This window comes from Mycteria americana, chromosome 2, assembly GCF_035582795.1.
Source record: "Mycteria americana isolate JAX WOST 10 ecotype Jacksonville Zoo and Gardens chromosome 2, USCA_MyAme_1.0, whole genome shotgun sequence".
In the NCBI taxonomy this organism is placed as follows: Eukaryota; Metazoa; Chordata; class Aves; order Ciconiiformes; family Ciconiidae; genus Mycteria; species Mycteria americana.
The window spans coordinates 23,083,805-23,105,875 of NC_134366.1; the positions used below are offsets into that span (position 1 = coordinate 23,083,805).

The 22,071-nt window shown below is 40.0% G+C and overlaps 1 protein-coding gene across 1 annotated transcript in view; it reads right to left on the bottom strand.

Annotated features, from left to right (window-relative positions):
• Window positions 1-254: 254 nt before the first annotated feature.
• The window catches only part of LOC142405373 (macrophage mannose receptor 1-like), a 32,365-nt gene continuing 10,548 nt past the window's right edge, over window positions 255-22,071 (bottom strand). The window contains exons 11-30 of the mRNA XM_075492706.1: window positions 21,741-21,889; window positions 21,114-21,313; window positions 20,607-20,728; window positions 19,774-19,861; window positions 18,908-19,052; window positions 18,401-18,436; window positions 18,143-18,312; window positions 17,211-17,278; window positions 15,422-15,522; window positions 14,034-14,176; window positions 12,374-12,488; window positions 11,020-11,168; window positions 9,343-9,445; window positions 8,270-8,502; window positions 6,486-6,651; window positions 5,325-5,477; window positions 4,951-5,067; window positions 3,333-3,500; window positions 1,344-1,385; window positions 255-927 (exon numbers count right to left, since the gene is read on the bottom strand). Of these exons, the coding sequence (XP_075348821.1) occupies window positions 689-927; window positions 1,344-1,385; window positions 3,333-3,500; window positions 4,951-5,067; window positions 5,325-5,477; window positions 6,486-6,651; window positions 8,270-8,502; window positions 9,343-9,445; window positions 11,020-11,168; window positions 12,374-12,488; window positions 14,034-14,176; window positions 15,422-15,522; window positions 17,211-17,278; window positions 18,143-18,312; window positions 18,401-18,436; window positions 18,908-19,052; window positions 19,774-19,861; window positions 20,607-20,728; window positions 21,114-21,313; window positions 21,741-21,889 (2,707 nt within the window). The 3' untranslated portion in view covers window positions 255-688. The remainder of the gene's footprint in view (window positions 928-1,343; window positions 1,386-3,332; window positions 3,501-4,950; window positions 5,068-5,324; window positions 5,478-6,485; window positions 6,652-8,269; window positions 8,503-9,342; window positions 9,446-11,019; window positions 11,169-12,373; window positions 12,489-14,033; window positions 14,177-15,421; window positions 15,523-17,210; window positions 17,279-18,142; window positions 18,313-18,400; window positions 18,437-18,907; window positions 19,053-19,773; window positions 19,862-20,606; window positions 20,729-21,113; window positions 21,314-21,740; window positions 21,890-22,071) is intronic.

Below are 22,071 nucleotides of genomic sequence, written 5' to 3' on the forward strand. Positions count from 1 at the left end.
TATAGTTGATATTTCAATGCTTATGTTACAGATTTATAGCGGAAGAAAAACAATTTGCACTTTCCTTTGTATCAGTCATATACAGAGGAGGAAAGTGTGTTAATTTAGATGTTACGGGCAACACAAAAGGTTTCTGTGGGTACCTCAGTAGCAAAAGGAAGATGTGGACCCACAGCACTGGAGCAGGCTGCCTGGCTGAGGCAGGGAGCTGGTTCTGCTTCGAGCAGGGACCTGTGCCAGGTGAGCTTGGAGCTCCCGTCCAACCTGTGCAATTCTGCCAGCCTGTGCTGGAGATCAGGGTGGCATTTTCAGGATACCTACAGATCTGGATATACTTTTTGGAGTGTGCTAAGGAGCATATTCTCACAATTGCCTGTGGTGAGCACGGTTCTTGTGCCTAAAGGTGATGCTGGACCCATGCAGAGACTGGAACTGCCTGAGTGTTCAAATACACAGTGTAGCTCCAGGTCTATGTGTATGCTCAACAGTCCTCCCAGGTAGTACAGTTTATGAGCAGATCTCTGGATCTATCTTGCAAGATTGCTTGTTCCTGCTAGTACAGAAAATAAGAAGCATCCTGTGCAAAATGAACGAGAATTTCCATAGGAGAAAATCACTTTGTCTTAAGAATTCTTGTATTCCAGTGCTTTAATTCCTTTCAAAATCAGGCCCAAGATTACCTTGCTTATTAAACTGTTGCCTGCTCATTTTGTTCAATATTGGTCACAAGACAATTTGATTCATGAGTTCCAGTATCACCACGGTATATGGCATTGTCAAAACTGGCTGTAATTGTTTGTCGATCACGTCTTTTTTTATAGAAGAAATAGAATGTAAGGCCAATTCCTGTTAGCAGAAGGAAGATCAGTATAACAATCATCCCACCTAAACTATTTGCAGATGAAGCGGCAGCTTCATTTTTTGATGCTGTGAAAGACAAAACAGAACAATTACTACAAATGACCAGAGACTGCATTGCATACAACATCTCCCCAAGTAAACCAAGTGAACTGTAAAAGTACTGAACAACCATAACAGCAGTTAAAATTGATGCATGTTCCGGATGGACAATGCAAAATTGGGCTCAGTCTCTTCTATGTTCCTTTTAAAAGGAGCATTATATTGTACTACAGTGTACCATTCATAAAGAAAAAAAAAAATCAATAAGACATCCAGTTTGAGAGAATAGCTCTCCTTTTAAACAGATTTAAAATAAAATCATCTGTGACAGTTAAATGGGTATTTAAATGAAACTTTTCTGGAGACAATTTTACTTGTAAATAATAAATGCCTATACACTTATTGAAATTTCTATTTAACGGGCTTATAAGAAACCAAATTACCTTTATTGACAGGTGAATCATGGGTTGGCCCAACTTCAGTAACTTAAAAATTAAAAAATATATATTATACACAGTTTGTAAGCAACCATTCAAAGATTAAATAAATACTGCGTACATAATTTTTACTTTGCGTTCCTATCAAATTTTAAATAAACACAGAATGATAGAATGGTTTGGTTTGGAAGGGACCTTAAAGACCATCTAGTTCCACCCCCCTGCCATGGGCAGGGACACCTTCCATTAGACCAGGTTGCTCAAAGCCCCATCCAACCTGGCCTTGAGCACTTCCAGGGATGGGGCATCTACAACTTCTCTGGGCAACCTGTTCCAGTGTCTCACCACCCTCACAGTAAAGAATTTCTTCCTAATATCTAATCTAAATCTACCCTCTTTCAGTTTAAAACCATAACCCCTCATCCTATCACTACAGTCCCTGATAAAGAGCCCCTCCCCATCTTTCCTGTAGGCCCCATTCAGGTACTGGAAGGCTGCTGTAAGGTCTCCCCAGAGCCTTCTCTTCTCCAGCCTAAACAACCCCAACTCTCTCAGCCTGTCCTCATAGGAGAGGTGCTCCAGCCCCCTGATCATCTTCATGGCCCTCCCCTGGACCTACTTGAGTAGGTCCATGTCTTTCTGATGCTGGGGGCCCCAGAGCTGAACAGAGTACATGGACATGAAAAATATATGAAAACATTTTCCCTGACAATTCAGGCTGAATCCATCAAATATTCTTGTTAAAAATATTTGTAAAAAAAAACCCCAAACTGTTGTCTCACTATTAATTGCTTGGAACACTTTTTTTGGTAGGGAAGACAGATGTTCGAAGTTTTCACACTTCCACAGTGTAAGGCTTCACACTTCACACTGAAGAACTCCATTTTTCACACTTGCAAAAGTGAAAAGCACATTTGTACTTAACAGCATTTAAGCTGTATTTTTAGTCAACTTCCTTTTCCTCCCTCCATTGCCTGGGGAGTATGATTCAGTTAATTGCTAGCAGGACCGGCTGGCTGGGCCCTACAAAGCTCATGGATGACTCCATTGCCAACCTGCCAACATGTGGAGATCCACAAGCAGGAGACTCAATTGGTTCCACATTGCATCTATTATATTTGTGCAGTGGATTTGCCAATGGCAAATCTGGCCTGTTTCATACTGTCTCCCAGTTGATGTGTGCAAACACAGCTGAATGCATGTGTATACGGTGACTCACGCTAGCTGCGTGTGTGCAGATTTACATCCTTCACGCTTTATACAACGCTGCTGTGCACGCAAGGGGGACTCACCCCAGCCTGTGACACATCCCCAGCCTGTGACACATCCCCAGCCTGTGACACATTCAGACTTCGCATGGGCTGACATCCAAAAAAAACCACAGGGCCACAAGTAACCATTAAAAGTGAAGTGTGCTATGCTGTTTGGTTGTCTTGGCGTTTCTCCCTATGGCTGTGTCAGCAGAGAAATGAATTGGGCCCCACTGCCCACCCTCAGTTGACGCTTTCTCCTGGTCATCCAGCAGATCCCAGCACACTTCACTGGTACCAACCCCACCGACAGCACCTACCTGCTTTCTGCAGGAGCTCAATGACTTTGCACAGCTGCCCCTCAGCTTAGCTATCAGGAGAGCGTCTGCCTTTCTTCTCAGCACTAGTTTAGCCATCTATTCATCATCTACTGCCACTTGCAATCTGACCTTAATGACTATGAATTTTCTCTTCACTCTCAACAGGTGATATGTTCTCCCCTACCCCAGGGTACAGCAAATGCCAAGAAATCAGTGCTTTTAAACTGAGAGGAGGAAACAGTGACTCAGGTTCTCCTCCAACATTATTTCTCATTGTCCTTAACAGAAATTACTCTTGGCTTTGATGGAGATGCACATGCATCAGCATCAATGCATAAAGAGTACCCAGTGCATATGCAGTTTGGCTTGACATATATTAACCACTACTTCTAAAATAACCCAGTGCACAAAAATTCAGAACTTACTTTTTGGGATTTTGCAAATAAAATTCTGGTCAACAGAGCAGTAATAGTTCCTCCAGGTTCCACTTGAGACATCCATGTCAACACAGTGTTCATCAAAAATTACTGTAGGCTCTCCTTTCTCCCAGTTGACAAATTCTACCGCACTTCTGTCTGTCCACAGCCATTCCCCTAAAATTAAAAGTATTATCTAGTGAGTGTATGAAGGGGGGGAATTATTTCTAGTCTACTGGGCACAATGACATTGGATATGGAATTTATTAGTTGATTAAATTAGCATCACAGAGGGCTCATTTCTCACTCTTTTAACAGCCAGAGATATTCAGTTGGGAGTGTACCAAATGTAAATGCTCACAGACAAAGTTAACTCAATTAGCCTCCAGGGCCATGGCTGTCACTGCTGTAAGGAAGACATGCCCTGGCTACCCAAGGACTTTTAGCTGAAGCCTGTGCCCAGGACTCACCTGTGCCTGAAAGCCTTAAGAAAAGCAGAGCACCTGTGAGAGCCACGCTCTGCAGTTCAAGGATCACTCAGGAGATTTTCTTTATGTGTGTACCCAAGATCAGTGAATAGCTGCTTTATTAGAGCTGGATTAATCAATTATCTTTGCAGACTGAATCAGCTCTCTTTAATAACTCCCTGCTCATCTCCTGCTGAGGCCCATCAAGTAGGAATAATTGCCATCTCTGCTCCGTCAGGGTGTGCTTTCCTGACAGCATAACCTGACATAACTCGCAACTGCCTCAATGCCACCTCCTCCGTCCCCCCGTCTGCAGCTGCACTTTCCTCTTGCCCCTGCTTGCACTGCATGTAGCAGTGTGGCAGTGTAGTGGGCCAGGTCAGGAACAAATCACTGCTTTTCTACTGTTAGTTTTCAGCTAGAACAGATGAACCTGGCCCACCATGCAACAAGGTGTCTGCCATTGCTGGTGGTGAGAGACAGGGACTTGGTCAGCCATGGCCAAGGCCACTCACAGCAGCCCAGTCTAGACCCGCTCTGGAGATTTACCCTCAAAGTTTGCCATGAAAAACGGGCTTCAGAATTACAATGATATAGAAAACAGGATCAAATTTGCAGTTAAAAAAAAAAAAAAAGGCTGACATATCTTTGGATGCAAATAAAAGTTCCACCAAAATATTTATGAAAAAAACCCTGAAATTTAGATTAAGAAATGTTGCTAGACAGCTCATATGAGCTGCTATCCCCTCTGTTGTTTAGAAATAAATTCCAACTTAAGACTCCTCAGCTTTTAATTACAAGACAACATTCTTCTTAAAAGACTAACACTTGTTAAATGTCAAGCAATTTGAGTAGAAAAAAGCAACAGGAAACATTTTAATCAGCTACTGCAGTGATAAGCTAGAACCTTTTACAGACTGAAATATACTCTAATTACAGCAAAGATACAAAAAGTGTAGACCTCTTCATGGTTTACGTTTTAAGTATTTTAGCAGAAAAGCTATTAAACATTTAACAGTTGATTTCTCTCTGATTATTTATTTAATATTTAGTATATTAGTAGTAGTATTTAGTATGTTAGTGTTATTTAGTATTCTCTCTGTTTATGTATTAGTATTTGGTATTTCTTTTCATCTCAGTATGAATTGTAAAATAATTACCATCAATATTTTTGAACAATCCTATCCAAAACTTTCTGAAGTCACTTGCAAGTGGAGACAAATAAAGTAAGAGAAAGTTCATTTCAGCTGAATCTTCTATGGAAACCAGAGAAGCACCTAAAAATAGCAATTAAATATTACATATAATTTCAGCAAGATTTTCCTTTAGAAATTAATTATCTCAGTAAACAACCATGACATGTGTCGTGATCAGCTTTTTCATATGGTAGAAAAGCTTGATAATAAATTTAAATTAGCTGTAGCTTATAATTGATATACATACACACACATCTATGTATTATCTCTTGGTTCTGGATTAAAAAACCAAACACACATACAACCTGTAAAATATCCTAATAAAAAAAGGCACTTACCCATTTGAATACATGTCATGGAAGCATCAGGCCAGCTTTCCTCAGAAGTGGTGTGAACATAGTAGCAATGACCACGGAAGGGAATCCAAGATCTACCACGTTTCGGTTCAGGACACTTTCCAGGAAGCTGTGGTGGTTCACTAGGGATTAACTCTATTCAGAAGACACAGGTTTCAGTGGGATCTTTAAAGCCAAGGGAAACGTGCTCCTGTGCCTACCAATTTGACAGTGATTCCAGGGAAAGGAATATCCCATAGACTTAACTAACGGTAAAAGATTGAACTAAACATGGTAAACTAGTAACAAACTATACCGGTTGGAGCTGGGTATCCAATCTGCTAAAGAAGACTTACACCAGTCTAACTGCAATTGTCTTCAGCAAGGCAATTTTTACTTAAAACTTGTGAAACGGAATGAGGAATGAGTCAGTATACATAAAGGATCTCGACACCACCACCACAAGCCAGGGGCTTTTGTCCAGCCAGGTTGTAGCAAGGTTGGTCAGAGAAGCTGTCTGTACCTGCCCTAGTACACACATCCTAAACTACATAGAAGTGGAATTAATAGCCTGCTGCATCACCTGATTAAAGCCAAAGCAGAGCTTAAACTAATATAAAATTTGCTGTGAAGTATGGTGCAGAGATCATAAATTTCATATATAATTTAAAATATGTTTGAAAATCAGGTGCAATATTTGAGCTCTGAAGTATCTCAGCAGAAGCTTACCAGGACCTTATACTTTGAACAAATATAAATTAATCGATTCAGCTGCTACACTGACAGAAGTTTCTTGTCTCCCAATATTACAAAAGATACTTTTAAATGTAAAAATATGTCATGAATGTATTTATAGTTAGGCTAAAGTTGATAATTCTGCAGTTCTTGACAAACAAGGATGCAGAAAAGAACTATTGCATGTGGCATGAAATATTGCAGTTGTCTTTACGATGTGCATGTGTCTACTGGCCTGTGAAATGAAATGTTTGGAAATCACTCAGGACAGACTGGATCTGGGAGTTCTTCCTTAACAAAAGCAATAGTTTATCACAAGGCATACACCATCTATCACAATCTTTGCATATGTGGAAAAGCTAAATTCAAATGAAGCCATTAATTTAAATTCCCGCCTCTCAAATCACATTTCTCCCATTCGCAACTTACCATCGGATTGTTTACAGAGAGATAAAAATGTTTCATTGCAAGATGCTGTCTTCCAAAAACCATCCAAATCTAAATAGACACAGGCTGTGTTCTTATTTGGTTCTCCACTGGCCCAGTTATGATACCTGCTCCTCCTTCTATCCGACCATATGTAATGGCCACGAGTCTAAAAGCAAATGACAATAAAGATTCTGTCACATACAAGAATTAGATTGAGAGAACATTAAGATTGCACGTGAAGGTATGTAAAAATTAGGAAAAATCAGAATCACCGTTTCTCGCACAAAATTAATTTGTCCTCTGTCATGAATACATTACAATCTGGTCCAGACTTCTACACTCCTCAGCAGTTAGGGCAGTGGCCCTACAGATGCTTATTTAGTACACAACCTATGTTATTCAATTCACACCATCCGTCCCATGCCCTGTAAGGGCAAAGGGCCTTACGGTAACAAATGTGAATATACAGTAGGAGATTTTATCAAAGGAGTCCACATATACACTCAGATCAAATAAAGATTGCAGAGAAACTATTGTTAGCAATCCTCTAACACAGGCTTCTCTATATATTTAGAAAGCAAACAGAAAAAGCAGAAGTTCCACTGGAGAGAGGACTACTGATGACGTTTTTCATGGGGCACGCACCACAGACCTCTGCCACCCCAGCTAACAGGGCTTGTGATAGGTTTCTAGCTCGTGCAAGGACCAGCTACTAGAGACGAGCTAAGCACGTGGATTTTTTCAGTGGATTTCACCATTATTTGCAGAGGATGACCAACATTAGTCACATCCATGGCTCCTGTCACCCCATCCTGCGCAGCCTAGCCCCTTCTTCCTGCAATCTTTGGAGGCAGGCTCCCGTGCAGTTCTTTGTGCCAGTTTCTTTCCTGTCCTTTTTCCTTTGAAGCCCTTGGCCACGTTTCATCCCAGATTCCTTTCTAATCCTGGTTTCCCAGTGCCTGCTCTCACTGAAGTGCAGCTCCGGTTCCTCTGACCTCAGCACCTGTGCCCTCTCTCAGTCCTGTGTCCCACCAAGCTCCGGCCCTACCCCTCTCCTCTTGATTTCCTCGCAACTCCGGTTCCACAAATATCCAGCTACATCATCTTTTTTCATGTTGTTTTTACATGCCTCTAACAGATGCTTCCCCTGCCAGACCTTTCCACTCTTCACTGACTGAGTTTGTTGGCGGTTTTTCACAAGGCACTGGCTTCACCTCCCAAAACCGGCCCATTGCCAGAGGCCTGCTCCCACCTCTACACTGTACCTTGCCATTTCCCCTGTTGCCCAGCACAAGCTCTTGTAGTGCTAGGCTGTGAGTTAAAACAAAACTTAAAATAACCTCACAAAGAAAGAACTCTTTTTAACCCAAGTTGTTTCCATGGTGTGCTCCACAATGGGCCTTCAGAAATGGCAACGCTCCCCCACGTGAGCGTGTGGTAGACCCTGGCGTAGGAAGTGGAAACTCCATAGCCACTTTTACCGCTGAAGCCACCATCTACTGCAGCTACATCCTTGGTGACCTTTGAAATGCGGGCTGTGGCAGTTCTCACTTACATTATGGCCAAACATTTAGATGTGCAAAACCCCTGAAGTGGAGGGGAGTCTGGTACCTCAGCAAGGTTTTGATGCCTGCCACGCATTCACGGATCTGACTGACAGCACTCACTTGGGAGCAAACAGCACCCACAGCAGTGGATCCTCTCGACCTCTGAGCAAGAAGTATGGCTGACCTATGCGGATCTAGGGTAGCGGAATGATTATCACAAGCATTTGATGGACTCACCGTGTTGCTGTTAAGACCAATCCATACAGGCTCCCCGTGCTTTAATATTTGTAACCACAGGTAAGATTCAGCATAAGGATCCAAAACGCTGGCGAGTTCTGCAAACTGGTCTCTGCAGTTCCTCTGTGCTTCTTCCCAGCTCATTTTGTAGTTGATGACTGCATAGCGGTCATCACCATAATTGTTAAAGCCAAACATCGGAACTATGGGTTGGGAGTTTTGCAGTTTGGGGTCTGTAACAAACAAACAAACAAAAAGAAAAGAAAAGTCAAATGCTTTATATTGGCTAGACATAGAACACTGAGAGACTATCTAGTGTACTGGAGTAGTCAAGTAATTAAGAGAGGGTGGAATAACAAATTACAATGTGTCCCAACTATCACTGCAGTGATGAAAGCCATGTTTTCATGTCCTGTGACAAAAGTTTCTAATTCCTCTCAGAATGACCTTTTAGCATAAATATCTGTATCACCCCCAGGAACATGCCTTGTAAGCTCTAGAGCTTCCCAAAGCATACTGTAATGATGTAGGGCATTAAAGGGAACAATTCCTCCACTTTTTCCATGATATATTGGCTTTTGTTGTATTTCTGACAAGGAACAGGGTATGGTAAGCACACCATGAGCAAGCGGAGGGATGTAACTGCTGCTAATGAAATTGCCTGAGTAAGATTGTAAAGGAAATCAAGCAGGGCAGTTTTTCAAAATAAAGAAGTGGCAGTGCTTTTAAGTGTAACAGTAGAATTTCAGTTTTGAAGAATTTACCCATAGAAAGACAAAGTACTGTTCTCTCTCTCTCCCACCTGATCACCAAAAATAGTAAAATGCATGATGATCCACAGATGTTTTATGTTTTTTATTTACTGGTCTAGTCCTTAAAACAGGAAAGGTTAAGAGTTTTTCTCCAAAAAATAAAATGTGTTCTCATTTTGTTAAAATGGTCCGTAGTGCACGTGATACTCTCAGATTAATTTCAGTTAAAATAGGGTTGAATATGGGAAAGTCACTTTTAACACCAGTTTGACATAACCACAATAAACCAGCTGTACTAGAAAGTGGTGAAAGAAAACTCACCAGAATTTTTCTGGCATATGTAGCTTTTGCTTGTTTTACATTCTTCATCTTTCCATTTCCCTGCCTGTTCAATAGGGTTCTTCATCATAAAGACACAGTCATCCTACAGGGGAAATGAGATTAACAAGAAAAACATGTATAGATAGGAAACCTTCCTGCTCCTGCTGGATGGACAGGCTCACCTATCACACGCAGGCACACACAGATGAATAATATGAAGGTCCCATATATGAACTCATACAAGCAATGGTCAGGAGCAGCAGTAAGGCAATAAGCATTTACAACTCAGCCCTAGAAAAGCTGGTACTTGGATGATGGATGGAGTTGCAAAGCACAGCACAGAGGCAGGAAGAAGCATCTGGGACTATCTGTATGTATATAATCTCTGCGCATGCGCGTCTGTGTGTGCGTGCAGGTAGACGTGCGTGTGCTAGGTCTGGCCCACAGGACATTTCAGCTCTGTTGCTGTTTTCCTGGAGGTTATGGGGAAACTCTCCTCAGCACTGAAGCTCGCCTGGAGAGCCGAAATCCTCTTCCTGCCCTGATCCAGCACTAGGATCCAAAGCTGCCACCACAATGCAGTAATGTAGAGGTAGCGATCAGAAACAACCTTTTTTGGGGGACACCTCCCAAACCCTTCCCACAGCAATTCGGGCTCCTTACCTTCCTCCTTTTCCTCCCACAGCATGAGAAGCTGCTGCTCGGCTTTCCGCAGCGGGAGGCAGCAGCTCTCCCCACCTCGTATCAGCCTAACCTTATGCTACCTCCGAACCTCCTCAGGGGCAGTAGCCCAGGCCTTGGCTGCAAGTGAAGGAAGGTGCATGTGGAGCAACTTGAGTAGGGAAATGTGCATAGCCTTCTACAGAAAGCGTACATGTGTGAGATGGGGAAGCCCTGGAGATCCCAAAACCCAGCTCTAGTCTGGATGGCAGCAGAGCTTGGACCTCACATAACTTTTTCCCGTTTTAGCTGGACTCAAAGCAATTCTGTCATGAAAAAGAGAGAAACTTGATAAAGATAGCACAGGAGTACAGAAGTAGTACTATCAAGTACAGTATTCTACATTAGCCATTTTACAGTCATTGAGTAACACACAGTTTTGTCTTTCAATTAAACACAAAATGGTATAGCGGTGCTGAAAGTTTCAAAGCATGCCGAAGAGATCTTTAAGAAGGAAGATTTGATGGAAGGTATGGAGGGAGAAGATAAAAATGAGAAAGGAAGACCCAGAGTCTCCTTCTTTTGAGGATTTTGTTCAATGCATTTATCTTAATAAGCTCAGTGCCAAGAAATGTAAATATACACAGTTATCTGAGTATTTTCATCAAGCCTAAATAACATTCACTGTATCCCAGAATGATACAGTTGCTGCTATGCTATGGTTTATTTCAGTCTCCTGATCAGTCATGGTAAAGTGAGGGAAATGCTCACTTGTCTGAGTTTTGCATAATGTTTCCAAATGTTGGTTTGGATTCATAACAAAATATTCATGACAAAACACAGAAGTTTAAAAAAACGTGTGAAGGTAGACCTCCCGCATGATTACTCTGCTTTCAAAAACAACAAGATCACTAAAAATCTTCATAAAGGAAACTTTACAGAAAATACAGTTGTAGCTACATACATTCATCTATCAAAGTTATAATGTTTGAGTGATAATGAGAAATTAATGTTTACCTTACTATAATAACTTCGGGAACCTTTCGCCCAATTTGTGTAGTAAACTGGGCTTCCATCTGTCCATAAGTATGTGTGCTCCTGATTTATGTCATTCAATCCAATCCAAGCATCAGTTGCAGCATTTTTTAAGAGGGACATGAGGAACGCTGAAGGACAAAAGAAAAATTGTACAAGGAGGGAAACTGAATGCACCTTTCCCCAACAGCGCAGACTCTAGAGTGCCTGGAGCCAGGATGATGAGTTTTGTTTTTCTCTTTTTTAATAAGGTGGTAATTTTATGATAAAAATAAAAAGAATGGATAGTCATCTGATGGTAAATCCGAACAAGTATTTACAAACTCAAAGATGGGCAAATTTTGATACATAAAATTGTTTTCAATGTTTTTTAAGGAATTTATGTGTACACTCTTCTGTGTTGTTGATCATCTGAGGAAGCAGGGAAAATGTTTTAATGGTATTACAGAAATTAACATGAGTACTCTACACCTTGGCACATAGAAAATGAGACTGCACACTGTGCAATCCATTTCCTTCTTTGGTAACTTCTTTGTTAACCAGACTTAATAGCTTGGTTTCCAAACAGGCATAACACAAATAAAACTACTTATTAACCAAGTATATATGTATACTGAGACTTCAGCTTTTTGGAAGGCCAGATGCTGTTTCCCTTAGCGCCTGCCTAGACTGACTTTCCACTAAAGGACCGTCCTTCGACTGTCCTTGCTCTGCTATAGAAAAAAGCATAAACCACAAGCACTGATGGACTGAGCTAGGAGATGGTCCATGTGCAGCCCTCAAGAGCATTACATTTCCTGAGCAAACATAAGGCCTTACTAAAAAACCTGCAACATGCTGAGCAGCAAGAGCAGCAGGCTGAGGTCCAGCAGAGCAAGGGGTACAGGGGGAAGTTGGGACTCCAGCATTGGAGCCTTCTGCTGCCAGAGGATGCATCCTCCACTGACAGCCACAGCATTTGGCTCAGCAGCTAGGGGCATAGTGATTTGTTTTGGACGTTACTCCCTTTGTGTGCTATTTTTACATGTACACTTAAAAAAATCAAAATATGGACATTTTATTATATGACAAGCCCCTAATACAAAATCTTAATATTTGAACAGTATGGGTTCCTTTGTACCTCCATAGTCCCAGAGCTATGATTTTAAGAGTTAATCAAGACACTAAAACCTGTGCAAGCATTTTTCAAAAGGCGCAATTTCTCATTCCACATAACTTGATATGAATATGGCATAAAATAATAGCATGTATTGCAGAAGCTGTAACATCTGTTTTAATCTGCTTATCAGGAATTACTTGATGTCTCATCCAGTATCAAAACATTAGTACTTTATACCTTGCATTTCCTTTTTTGATATAGTAGCCAAGTTTCCTCCAAAATTAATACAATTGTTCCGCGCAGCGTGCCATGTCAATGTATCATTTTCATTAAGGCCAAATACTTTGAAACACTGAAAAAGAGAAGTGTGCCAAATCAGTAACTGGATGGTGTTTTAATTTCCAGTGAACGTATCTCTGTTTGTAACAAAAAAGATAAGCTGGATATTTTAAGCAAAAAGGGAGATTAGCTGATTTAACAGTCCTTTCTAGCTTGTCTTTAGCTCTTTATGAAAGAGAAGATCTGTACTAGAAAACTAGGATAAACCCCAATATTTTAGCATACACTTAGAAGAAGGAACATGTCAGTCTAACGATTTCAGTAGAAATTATGTTAAAGCTTCTGAGCACACTTCTGAGGTGTGACTTTGTGGGAGAAATGCCTAAGAAGACCTCAGAAAACAAACAAGGATAACACATGTTATTGAAGCTAAACATCTCAGCTTCTGTTGCCCTGTTTGTCATACCAGGTTTGATTCTCACAGGATAATCACAGAAAGAGAATGATTGTGATATTACAAAGAAAACCATGAATTTACCATTTCTTGTAATATGATCTATGAGATTTAACCAAGATGTCATTAGACAGCTTTGCCAGAGTCAAGCAACCTAAATGTGCTGATTGAAACATGCAACTGAAAAGTTAATCAGGCAATTTGAGGAACAAGGTGGGCAAAAGGGAGGTAGGTCCATGGCAGTCGGAAGTGGTGTCTAAACACTCGGAGAGGAGCCAAGGATTGAACCTCTGGAAACTCCTTTTCCAGGACGTGAGGAAGAGAGAGACATTTTAGCTTGAGAGAGCACTATGAAATGGAACAAACTCTGAGTTTGTGACTCTCTTCCCCAGGGCTGGGAGGGGGAAGGAAAAAGGAGACAGAAGCCAGTGTGTCTCAGACAAAGGAGCTCTATCAAACTGAAATCATATTTTGGTTTAGCCAGAAGAAAGAGAGATGGAGCTAGATGAGGCAATGTAATTAAGGATTATCTTCATTTCTAGGTCCATGTTCTCAACGGTGTACTCTTGTTTTATAGCTTTTATAGCTTCATTGATGACAATCTGTGGATTTTAAATACATACACTCTCTTATGCTGAAATTTTGTGTTTTGAGAAGGCTAAGAGTGATCTTACATAATAAAGTATGGTGAAGCTTATAACTGAATTACTTAAAAACTTTATCTGGTATTTGGTTATATAAAAAACCTGATAAATTTGCTCAAGGGAAGGTGCCTTAGTGGCTTAAGAGCCGGTGGATAGTAGGCAAGGGACAAATAAGTGTCCAGGCAACCTGTGACAGCCAGAGAAGCTCAGCACAGTGGATGAGAACATACAGCAGCTCCACACAAGGGAAGTTGCTCAGCCGTCTTTGGCAACACTAAACACTAGCAAAAATATATGACGAAGCTTTCTTCTTGCGTGTCTCATGACCTCTCATAACTGCTGTGATTGCAATAGAGGCTGTATTTTCTATTTCAGGAATCGTACTTTTAGAGTGTTTAAATATACACAATCAACATATTTTGTGGTAACCGAAAACCCTGCTACAACTGCAAAACTGATCCAAAGATGGCTGTTATTCTGCTCTTCTTAAAATACAATATACTGACATTTCATACTGCACCTTGTTATCAAAGAGGAGCCAGTCTTCTGGACACCCACCCTTTGGTGGTGGTGAAGTGGGAGCAACAGTTGGACGAACAGTATTGTTAAGCCTTTCACAGATGAATGACTCAACGCTGCCACAGTTGAGATCATTCCATGTACCTGAAAGCAAATTAGAATAAAATAAAAATTAAATGCAACTGAGACTGGGATAAAAAGTATCTTTTCCTAAAGCAAATCTATCACAGGAAGTAGAACTGATAACTGTATTTGTATTTATCTCCCCCAGAAATAATGAGTATTTTTTATGTATATTCCTTAGAAATATTCAGGTTTCCAGCAAAATTCAAAATACGAATATTTTGTCTGAGAACAGAAGTATTTCAATATTGAAAACCCGAAGCATTGCCAAAGGGGAGTTGTAGTTCAAATGCTTAATTCACCTCTCTAACATCTGTAAGATCTCTAGGATCACTCTGTCTATGTAAGGTACTTGGTCCTTGTTACCTTACTACCTGAGTCTTCTAGTCTTCTGGGTATCTTTGCTCCCTATAGGAGTGTGATGTAAGAACATAACATTAACATCACCATCCCCATTTTACAGATCAGGAATGAATAAGTAAATGGCATTCATTTCATTAGCTGCAGACAGTTACAAGCTAACTATCTACAGCAGAGCTAATCACACCTTATGTTTAATGGACATATTGTCATTATAATTCAGTGAAGTTAAGGACATAATTCATCTTATCTTAAAGAAGACCTCCAAAACAGGACATAGTATCTACTCCCCAAAAGTGTTCAGTTCCTTCTATTGACCTCTAACAGAGCCTAGGAAGATTACCTCAGCTATAGATTTGGAGACCAAAAATGTTTAAAGTAGAAGAGATTAACTGCTCCAAAGGAGACTAAGTGCTGGGCTAGCGTAAGCACAGTTATTTCCAACTCTCTGTGTTAAAGGATATTTGTATTTAATCTAATTAAAATAGCGTATAGCATTGTTCAGTAACAATCAAAGCCATGCCCAAGCCCTAGATTTTTAGGAATGGCACAAGCGATAACAGCTGATGCCCTCGAGAGGGAGTCATAAAATGGCCAGAGGTTAGAGGAAAAACAATACTGACTCTATCTGCAGATGGTCTGATACTTAACTGATTTGTTCACATTGAAATTTTCTGACAAAGCTAGGAATCAAATTGCAGATGTAATCCAATGTGTTAGCTACATAGAGTTGAATTTTTAAAAAGTGCATAAATGGAAGAAGACAACGTGATTTATTTTCCTATGCTTTTTAAACACTCTGTCAAACATCAGCCTGCTCATTATTATAACTTACCCACCCTTGCACCTACAGCCCTCCCAAGCCTATGCCACACCGTGAAGACTGAATGTTGTTACAGCACCCACCTGTTTGGGTATACATGACCACACAGTTTTCATCATTATTGGCAAAATTGGGTTCATTTGGAGCCCAGGCAACATAGTTCACTGGAGTTCCATCCATCCATCTGAAAGAAGTAATTTGGGGGAATAATAATTCTCAGTTGAATTAGTTAATATCTCTTTGTAAAGGATGTATTAGAGTTTCCTATATCCTATCTTACAAACACATGTTGTTCTCTGGTAAAAAACAAGACCTTTCACTTGGAATTAGTAAAAAATACCTTTATGTCAACCACCTGTTCTGTTGACCTGGCCCAGGTCTGAACTAACCATCTCAACTGGTGGTCCCAGCCTTTCTTGGTCTCTAAGCATTGATAGCCTACAGGAAACACCCCATTGTAGCACTGGACCTGGCTTTCTCTGGAGCAGAGAAACAGAAATCTAACCCTAGTTTAGTAATTTCCTGGGTCCAAAAGCAATAGAATAAGATCTCGCAGAGTAAGAGGGAGCCTTGAACCACCTACTGGGGACCACTGGGAACCATTTTGTTAAACAAAGGAAATCTTTAATATTACACAGCTATTACTTTCAGTTGTGCAACAATCATTTCCTAGTTTGGCGATTCACAAATTTATTGTCAAAAAGTAGCCAAGAAAAAAGTGAAAAAGCCTCAGTGTGCTGGAAGGAGGAGAGTCAAGGGGGGAATCTGCCAAGACTGAGAGCCTTCAGACAACATCAGCTCCAGGGCAATTTAGTGTTTTGGAGACTAAGCAACTGTCTGTGTGTTTTTGCAAGTAAACTACAAATAAGGAATTCAACAAGCATGCCTAGCTGCTCCCTTGCCTTGCAAATCTTCCTGAGCCAAATAGGAAAAAACAGTACATAATAAACTGGAAGGAATAATAAGAAGACAAATAGTGGCACCATCATCCCACAGGGAGGGGGAATGAAACTAGTGAGGGAGCAAGGGAGAACTGGACAAACAGCAGTTTTTTCTGAGCAGTGGATGTGATGTAGAAAGCAGTAGCACCAGGAGATGAGACTAACCAGTCTCTGTGGCTTGTGGCCAAGAAAGACATCCTGAAGCAACAGAAGAAAGACTGAAATGAAGAGGCTGAGACTCATCTGACCAAGCTTCAAATCGCAGAGAAGGCACTAGAAAAAGACATGGGGCATGGGGCTGGGAAGGGGAGAAGAGAAGAGTGCCACAGGAGAAATATGTCTGTAAATCATCTAAGTCTCCAGAGAAGGTTTAGGACATTCCCAGGGCGCTTTGTTTCCGAAGACATTTGTAGAAGAGTAATGACTCCATGCAGCCTGAAGCTGTCCTGCCCTGGGGTCTGACAGTACAACCATCTGGAAATTACCTTCCAGACAAGGGCTCTCCAGGATTGATATTACACCTCTAAAAACCACCAAGATGCCTCTCACTGCAGATTTTGAGGGTTCTTTTTCTTTGATCATTTGAATATTCAGTAACGTCTGCAAGTACCATCTGGAACATCCTAGACACCTCCAACAATTTTATCTTTCATCTAATGAGGAAAAGGGGGTGACATTGCACTCACTGTGAGTGAACATCTCAGCCTTACAATACAAAAGCAGAGTACAGAACCAAAAGAAGGGGAAATAGATAGTGCAAATATTATGGGAGAAGTGCTCCCCTGAGGAGCAGAATCATATTTTAAAACTTTATGTCAAAACATGGCTGTAGACAGGTTTTGTCAGTCATTGAACTTCAACAGTCTCTTACAGACAGTCATGCCAAATATTCACATTATGAGTCTGACAAACTTAATTTGTTTTTACTTACCTAAATGTCTTGTCAAGGCTCACACTTAAGCCAATATAAAAGTTATTTCCCCAGTCTTTATAGAAAGTCTAAAACACAAAAAATAATAAGAATTTTAATGAGCTGTACAAAACAGATTTCAAATAAAATAAGCAAGCTCTCAAAAACCACTTTAGTTTCAGTTGTACAATTGCATAGTATGCAATGTGCAGGGAGTTGCTGGGATTATGTGCCTGAACTGCAAAATGCAAAATTTTTCCTCCAATTTCCATCCAATTTCCAGTATTTAAATTAAAAAAAAAAAAAAAGGCAGAATAGGATGAAAAAGAAATGGAGCAAAAAGCTATGTTAAGAAGATAAGAATGACCTCTTAAGCAGGCTATAAAATAAAGCAATATTTTTAAAAGAGTTTTAGGAAAGCATAGTTAGAATTTTCCAAAAGGCTACAAGTAAATGGTGGGTTTTAGTACTTAGCCATGTGGAGAAAAGGATGGAATCATATTTGGTTTTAATAGTATGAAACTATTTGCAAAAGAGTGTATCATCATCAGGTTATTCTCTTCATATTAGAAAATATTCTGGCTTAAAGGTTTTACTGAAAATCTGAATTTTCTTTTGACAAGAAAAAAGAAGAATCTTTTCTTGAATTCTGTGAGGAGAATGAGTTGGAAAACAAAGCATACTCAGTAACTGTAGCTTTCAGCTAAACAGAGCAAGGTTTTTGAGAGTTGCACTCTGAGAGTGTTCTTGAAAAGAAGAGGAGGATTTGTCTATATGTAGCAATTTATCAAAATAATGATTATGGTAAAGCTCCTAAGTAGATAAGCCCATGAAAGGTGGCACTGATTTTTTTTATGATGGGGACCACTTTCTAATATTTCACAAGCCAGCTGAAAAAGGTGCTTCAGTACCGGACAGAACGGCGCATTTTTGAAGTAAAACATGTTTCTTACGTATTTCCAAAGAAAATTTTTTTCGCTTTCACTCTCAATAACAGCAAGATCACCACCATTCTTCTTGCAAAAGTCCCTGGCTTTTTCCATAGGCATTGGTTCCTTGCTGAAGTAGTATTCCTTGTGATTATATATTATCCAGTCATCTTCACTGACAATATATTCATAATCTGCAAGGTAAAACATTAAGCAGTCTGTAATAGAAATTAACATCATTATATGTTAATTTATTTCTGTTACTGGAAGTACAAGACTTACTGAATGTGGAAGCAGGCTCTGGTTTCAATGGTGCTCCTGCAATGTAAATCAATATCTGAGTATATTACGTTTTTCAGACATCTCTCAATTGAGTATACTTATACAGTTGTTAGCATTTTAATTCCAAGGAATAAAATTAATCTTAAGGGTTACCCAGTATGCTTATTTTTGTCACAGAATTTCTCAGAATATCTGAAAAAAAGGTGTTACACTCAGCAAAATACCATGTTAGAGATGATCACAAGTTAAGCTTACAGAAACTATGCACAACTTTAGGCTGCTGGATTTCACTTCGTCAACATGCTGCGTATACATCCCAAACTTACATGTGTATGTCATGGATTAAGTCATAGTTTTCAACTGCTTTTATTTAAGTTAAAATATATTAAGTGTTTCATTGTGCTTGATGGCACAGCTGGCTCTAATACATGCAGATACTGTGATCTGACCTGGAAAGGATGTTCTTATCTGTCTCTAAAAGTTGCTCAAGGAAGAAAGTCATCCTACCTTTTTTTATTTGGCAAACATAGTCCTGCATATGTTCACAAAATAAATCATTCCAGTTCATGTTATTGTAGCCATTAAACACTCCACATTTTTCATTTCCATCATAATTGTTTGGTTCTCCATTTGCCCATTTTTCAAAATTTACCTATAGTAGAAACACAGCTTTGTTACTATTTTCCTTTTAGAGTGAAATGATTGTCTTCTATCATGCTGTTACAGAAGAATGTACTTCATTTGATTTCATGGTCCATCTTGTGCTTTGGTGCCAGACCTTGTAAGGAGAAGGACATGACCCTTGCATAGCATAACGATTCATCTGTGTATTTATAAGCCAGGTTAGTAAACCAAGAAGTTGTTGCCCTCTTTGTTATCAGGAGAGATTAAGTTCTCCTGTCAAGCTTGAGAAAGAAGTATCTAAGTACCTTCCTCTGACCCCCTGGCTTGGTTATCCAGCTCTGATGTTTCAACCTGAGACAATCCATCAGTGCTGCCATATGGACTTGGGCCTTGCAGACCACGATCTACTTAAGATGGCGAGGGCAACAAAGCCTAGCTTGTGTAAACATACAAAATTATTTCTAACAGTAAATGACAAATGGGAATATAGATATTAGTACAACCAGATTTGCTTAGATCAGGAGAGGTATTCCATCACCTTTGGTGTTATTTCATTACTCTAAATGTCATACTGTTATCTATAAGTATGAACTATCAAAAGATAAAAACTAATTCCTAGAGTAGAGTGGAATTGGGTAGTAAAGACTTAGAGTCACTTGCGGCTTGTACAGGAGGAGATGTGAGAGCTGTCTGGCAAGATATACATGGAAAATTAGACAAAAAGCTGGAACAATAAATTATTTACTCACTGGTGAGCCATCACTCCATATAAATCCGCTGTCAGAGTCCAAGGCACTTAAACCCATCCAGTAAGATAAGTGAAGATAATCTCTCTTTCTGAATTATTACAAATATAGACGATCAGACATGGTGAGAAATAGAGAAGGAGAATATATATCATTACATTATTCTCAGTGTTTTGATGCTTGAAGTATCATTTGAGACAGTCATATAAAGTAATCATTCAAATGCCATGTGGGGAAAAAAACCCTGGCACTGCATGTGGCAGGAAGCAGTGAAACACAGAGCTTCATGGGAAGGATCACAGATGTCATGAGTCCACAAATACTGACTTAAATGAAAATATATTTTAAGGTCTTGGTTTGACCAAGTAGCTTACACATTCAAATTCAGACCTGTCTGTACTCATAGGCTCGATTTAAACATTTATATAAGTACATCAATAGGTCAGGCTTTCCTTAGCCTCCCAATTTTTCCCCTTGACTAAGGAAAGAAAGCAGCACAAACTATTTCTTTAATCAAGAGTATTTATCTACTGATCAACTATAAATGAGCTAAAAAGACCAGTTTTATCCCTTTGAACTATACTCAGTTGAAACCAATTTTGGTGATCATTCTTTCATTTTTGTGTATGTTCAGGCTACTTCAATGCATATCGCCACCTTCCCAGAGGCCTGCCACCTTTTGCTCACGGCTTCCTACCCATTTCCTTTTGCCACTTTGCAAAGATATACACCAACTTTACAAAGTAGAAATTGATCACCAGAAATCCTTTATGTCTTTCAGAAAGGTCATTTTTAAAATGTTTTTTTTACAAACAATGGACTGTGCAGATACTTACAAGCCAGCTATTAGGTTTTGTTCTTCTTCACTGTGGATACATGCCAGATCTCCTCCAATGGCTCTGCAAAAATCTCTTGCACCAAACCATGTTTGCATTTTCTCCCTTCCTCCCTGAAAAATCTACAAAAAGTGGACAACTAAATACTGTGCTGGCTATTACAGAAATTTAGAAACAACATTCTGGGCTTCTATCTTCTCGTCTCCTGGTCTCTAGTTTTATCACTTACTATTTAATTGTGTAACCATAAGTCTGTGGTCATCTATCAAACTTGATTATTGCAACTTTGCTTTTCCTATCACTTCAGAATCCCTGTGACTCCAAACTTCAGTTCAGCCTACACACAGCACTTTCCAGCACTTCCCCGACACCACCTGGGAAGGGCTGGAGATGTGTTACCACAGACTGCCTATCAGGTAGGCAGGGTGAAATCCACCTTCCACGCATGCAAGAAGCATATTCCCATTTGAAATTACAAGTGTTTGCATTCGGAAGTTAAACACCTACTTTGAAGCAGAAGCTGCTCTGAGGAATGGATTGCCATCCTTCTGGGCACGATGGGAGAGGGGTCGTTGTCGGAGGAGGAGGAGGGGTCACTCCCTCCACCAGCTGCTTGCAGAGAAACATGTTTGTTTCTTCACAGTTCAAAATATCCCATAATCCAGCTGAAGCTCCTGTTATCATGGCCACACAGCCTGACTCCCTTCCTTCACGAAACATAAAATTTTTAAACCTTATTGATAAATAGCTGCATCTTTTCAAAGTATGTGCTACTTAATTAAATGTAACCTGTCCCCACTGTGTTTGGATGCCAATAGGTCACAGTAGCTCACATGCATTTCAGTTAAATCATAAATAAATTTTATCAAATTCTTTTTACATCACACTATGAATCACCTATCAAAGCCATCAAACAACAAAGAGTGAATGATACCAACAGACACATGCAGTCCCAGGTGGTCTACTGGAAGGAGCTACCATGATCTCTAATTTAATCCCTTTAGCGCAAACGGAAAGTTGCAATGTCGTTTTTGCCACTTTATGCCAGCAGAGTTTCAAAACTACTACTTAGCTTCCAAACCCTCACTTCTTGGGCCCCCAGAGCAGAACCTCGGTGGCCCCTGTGGCACGTACCAGGCATTCCTGCGTTCCAGTGAGTGAAGGTGACCACATCCCCGCTGGCCCACCTGAACGTCCCCGGCTCCTCCACGTCTGAGAGACCAATCCAGAAATACTTTGCTGGATTGAATCCAATTACAGAAGTCAAAAAAGCTTGTTCATATCTGTGAAGAATAAGTACCAAACTGATGTATCACATTTTATTGCAATTTGTTCATTTCTTCAAACAGTTCGTTGTACCAAATCTGGTAAAGGTGGTGCGGGAAAAGATAAGTATGGATTGAAGCAAGGGTAATGGTCTTACCTTTATAGTTCTAATTGTCATATAAATTAATTTTTATTTTAT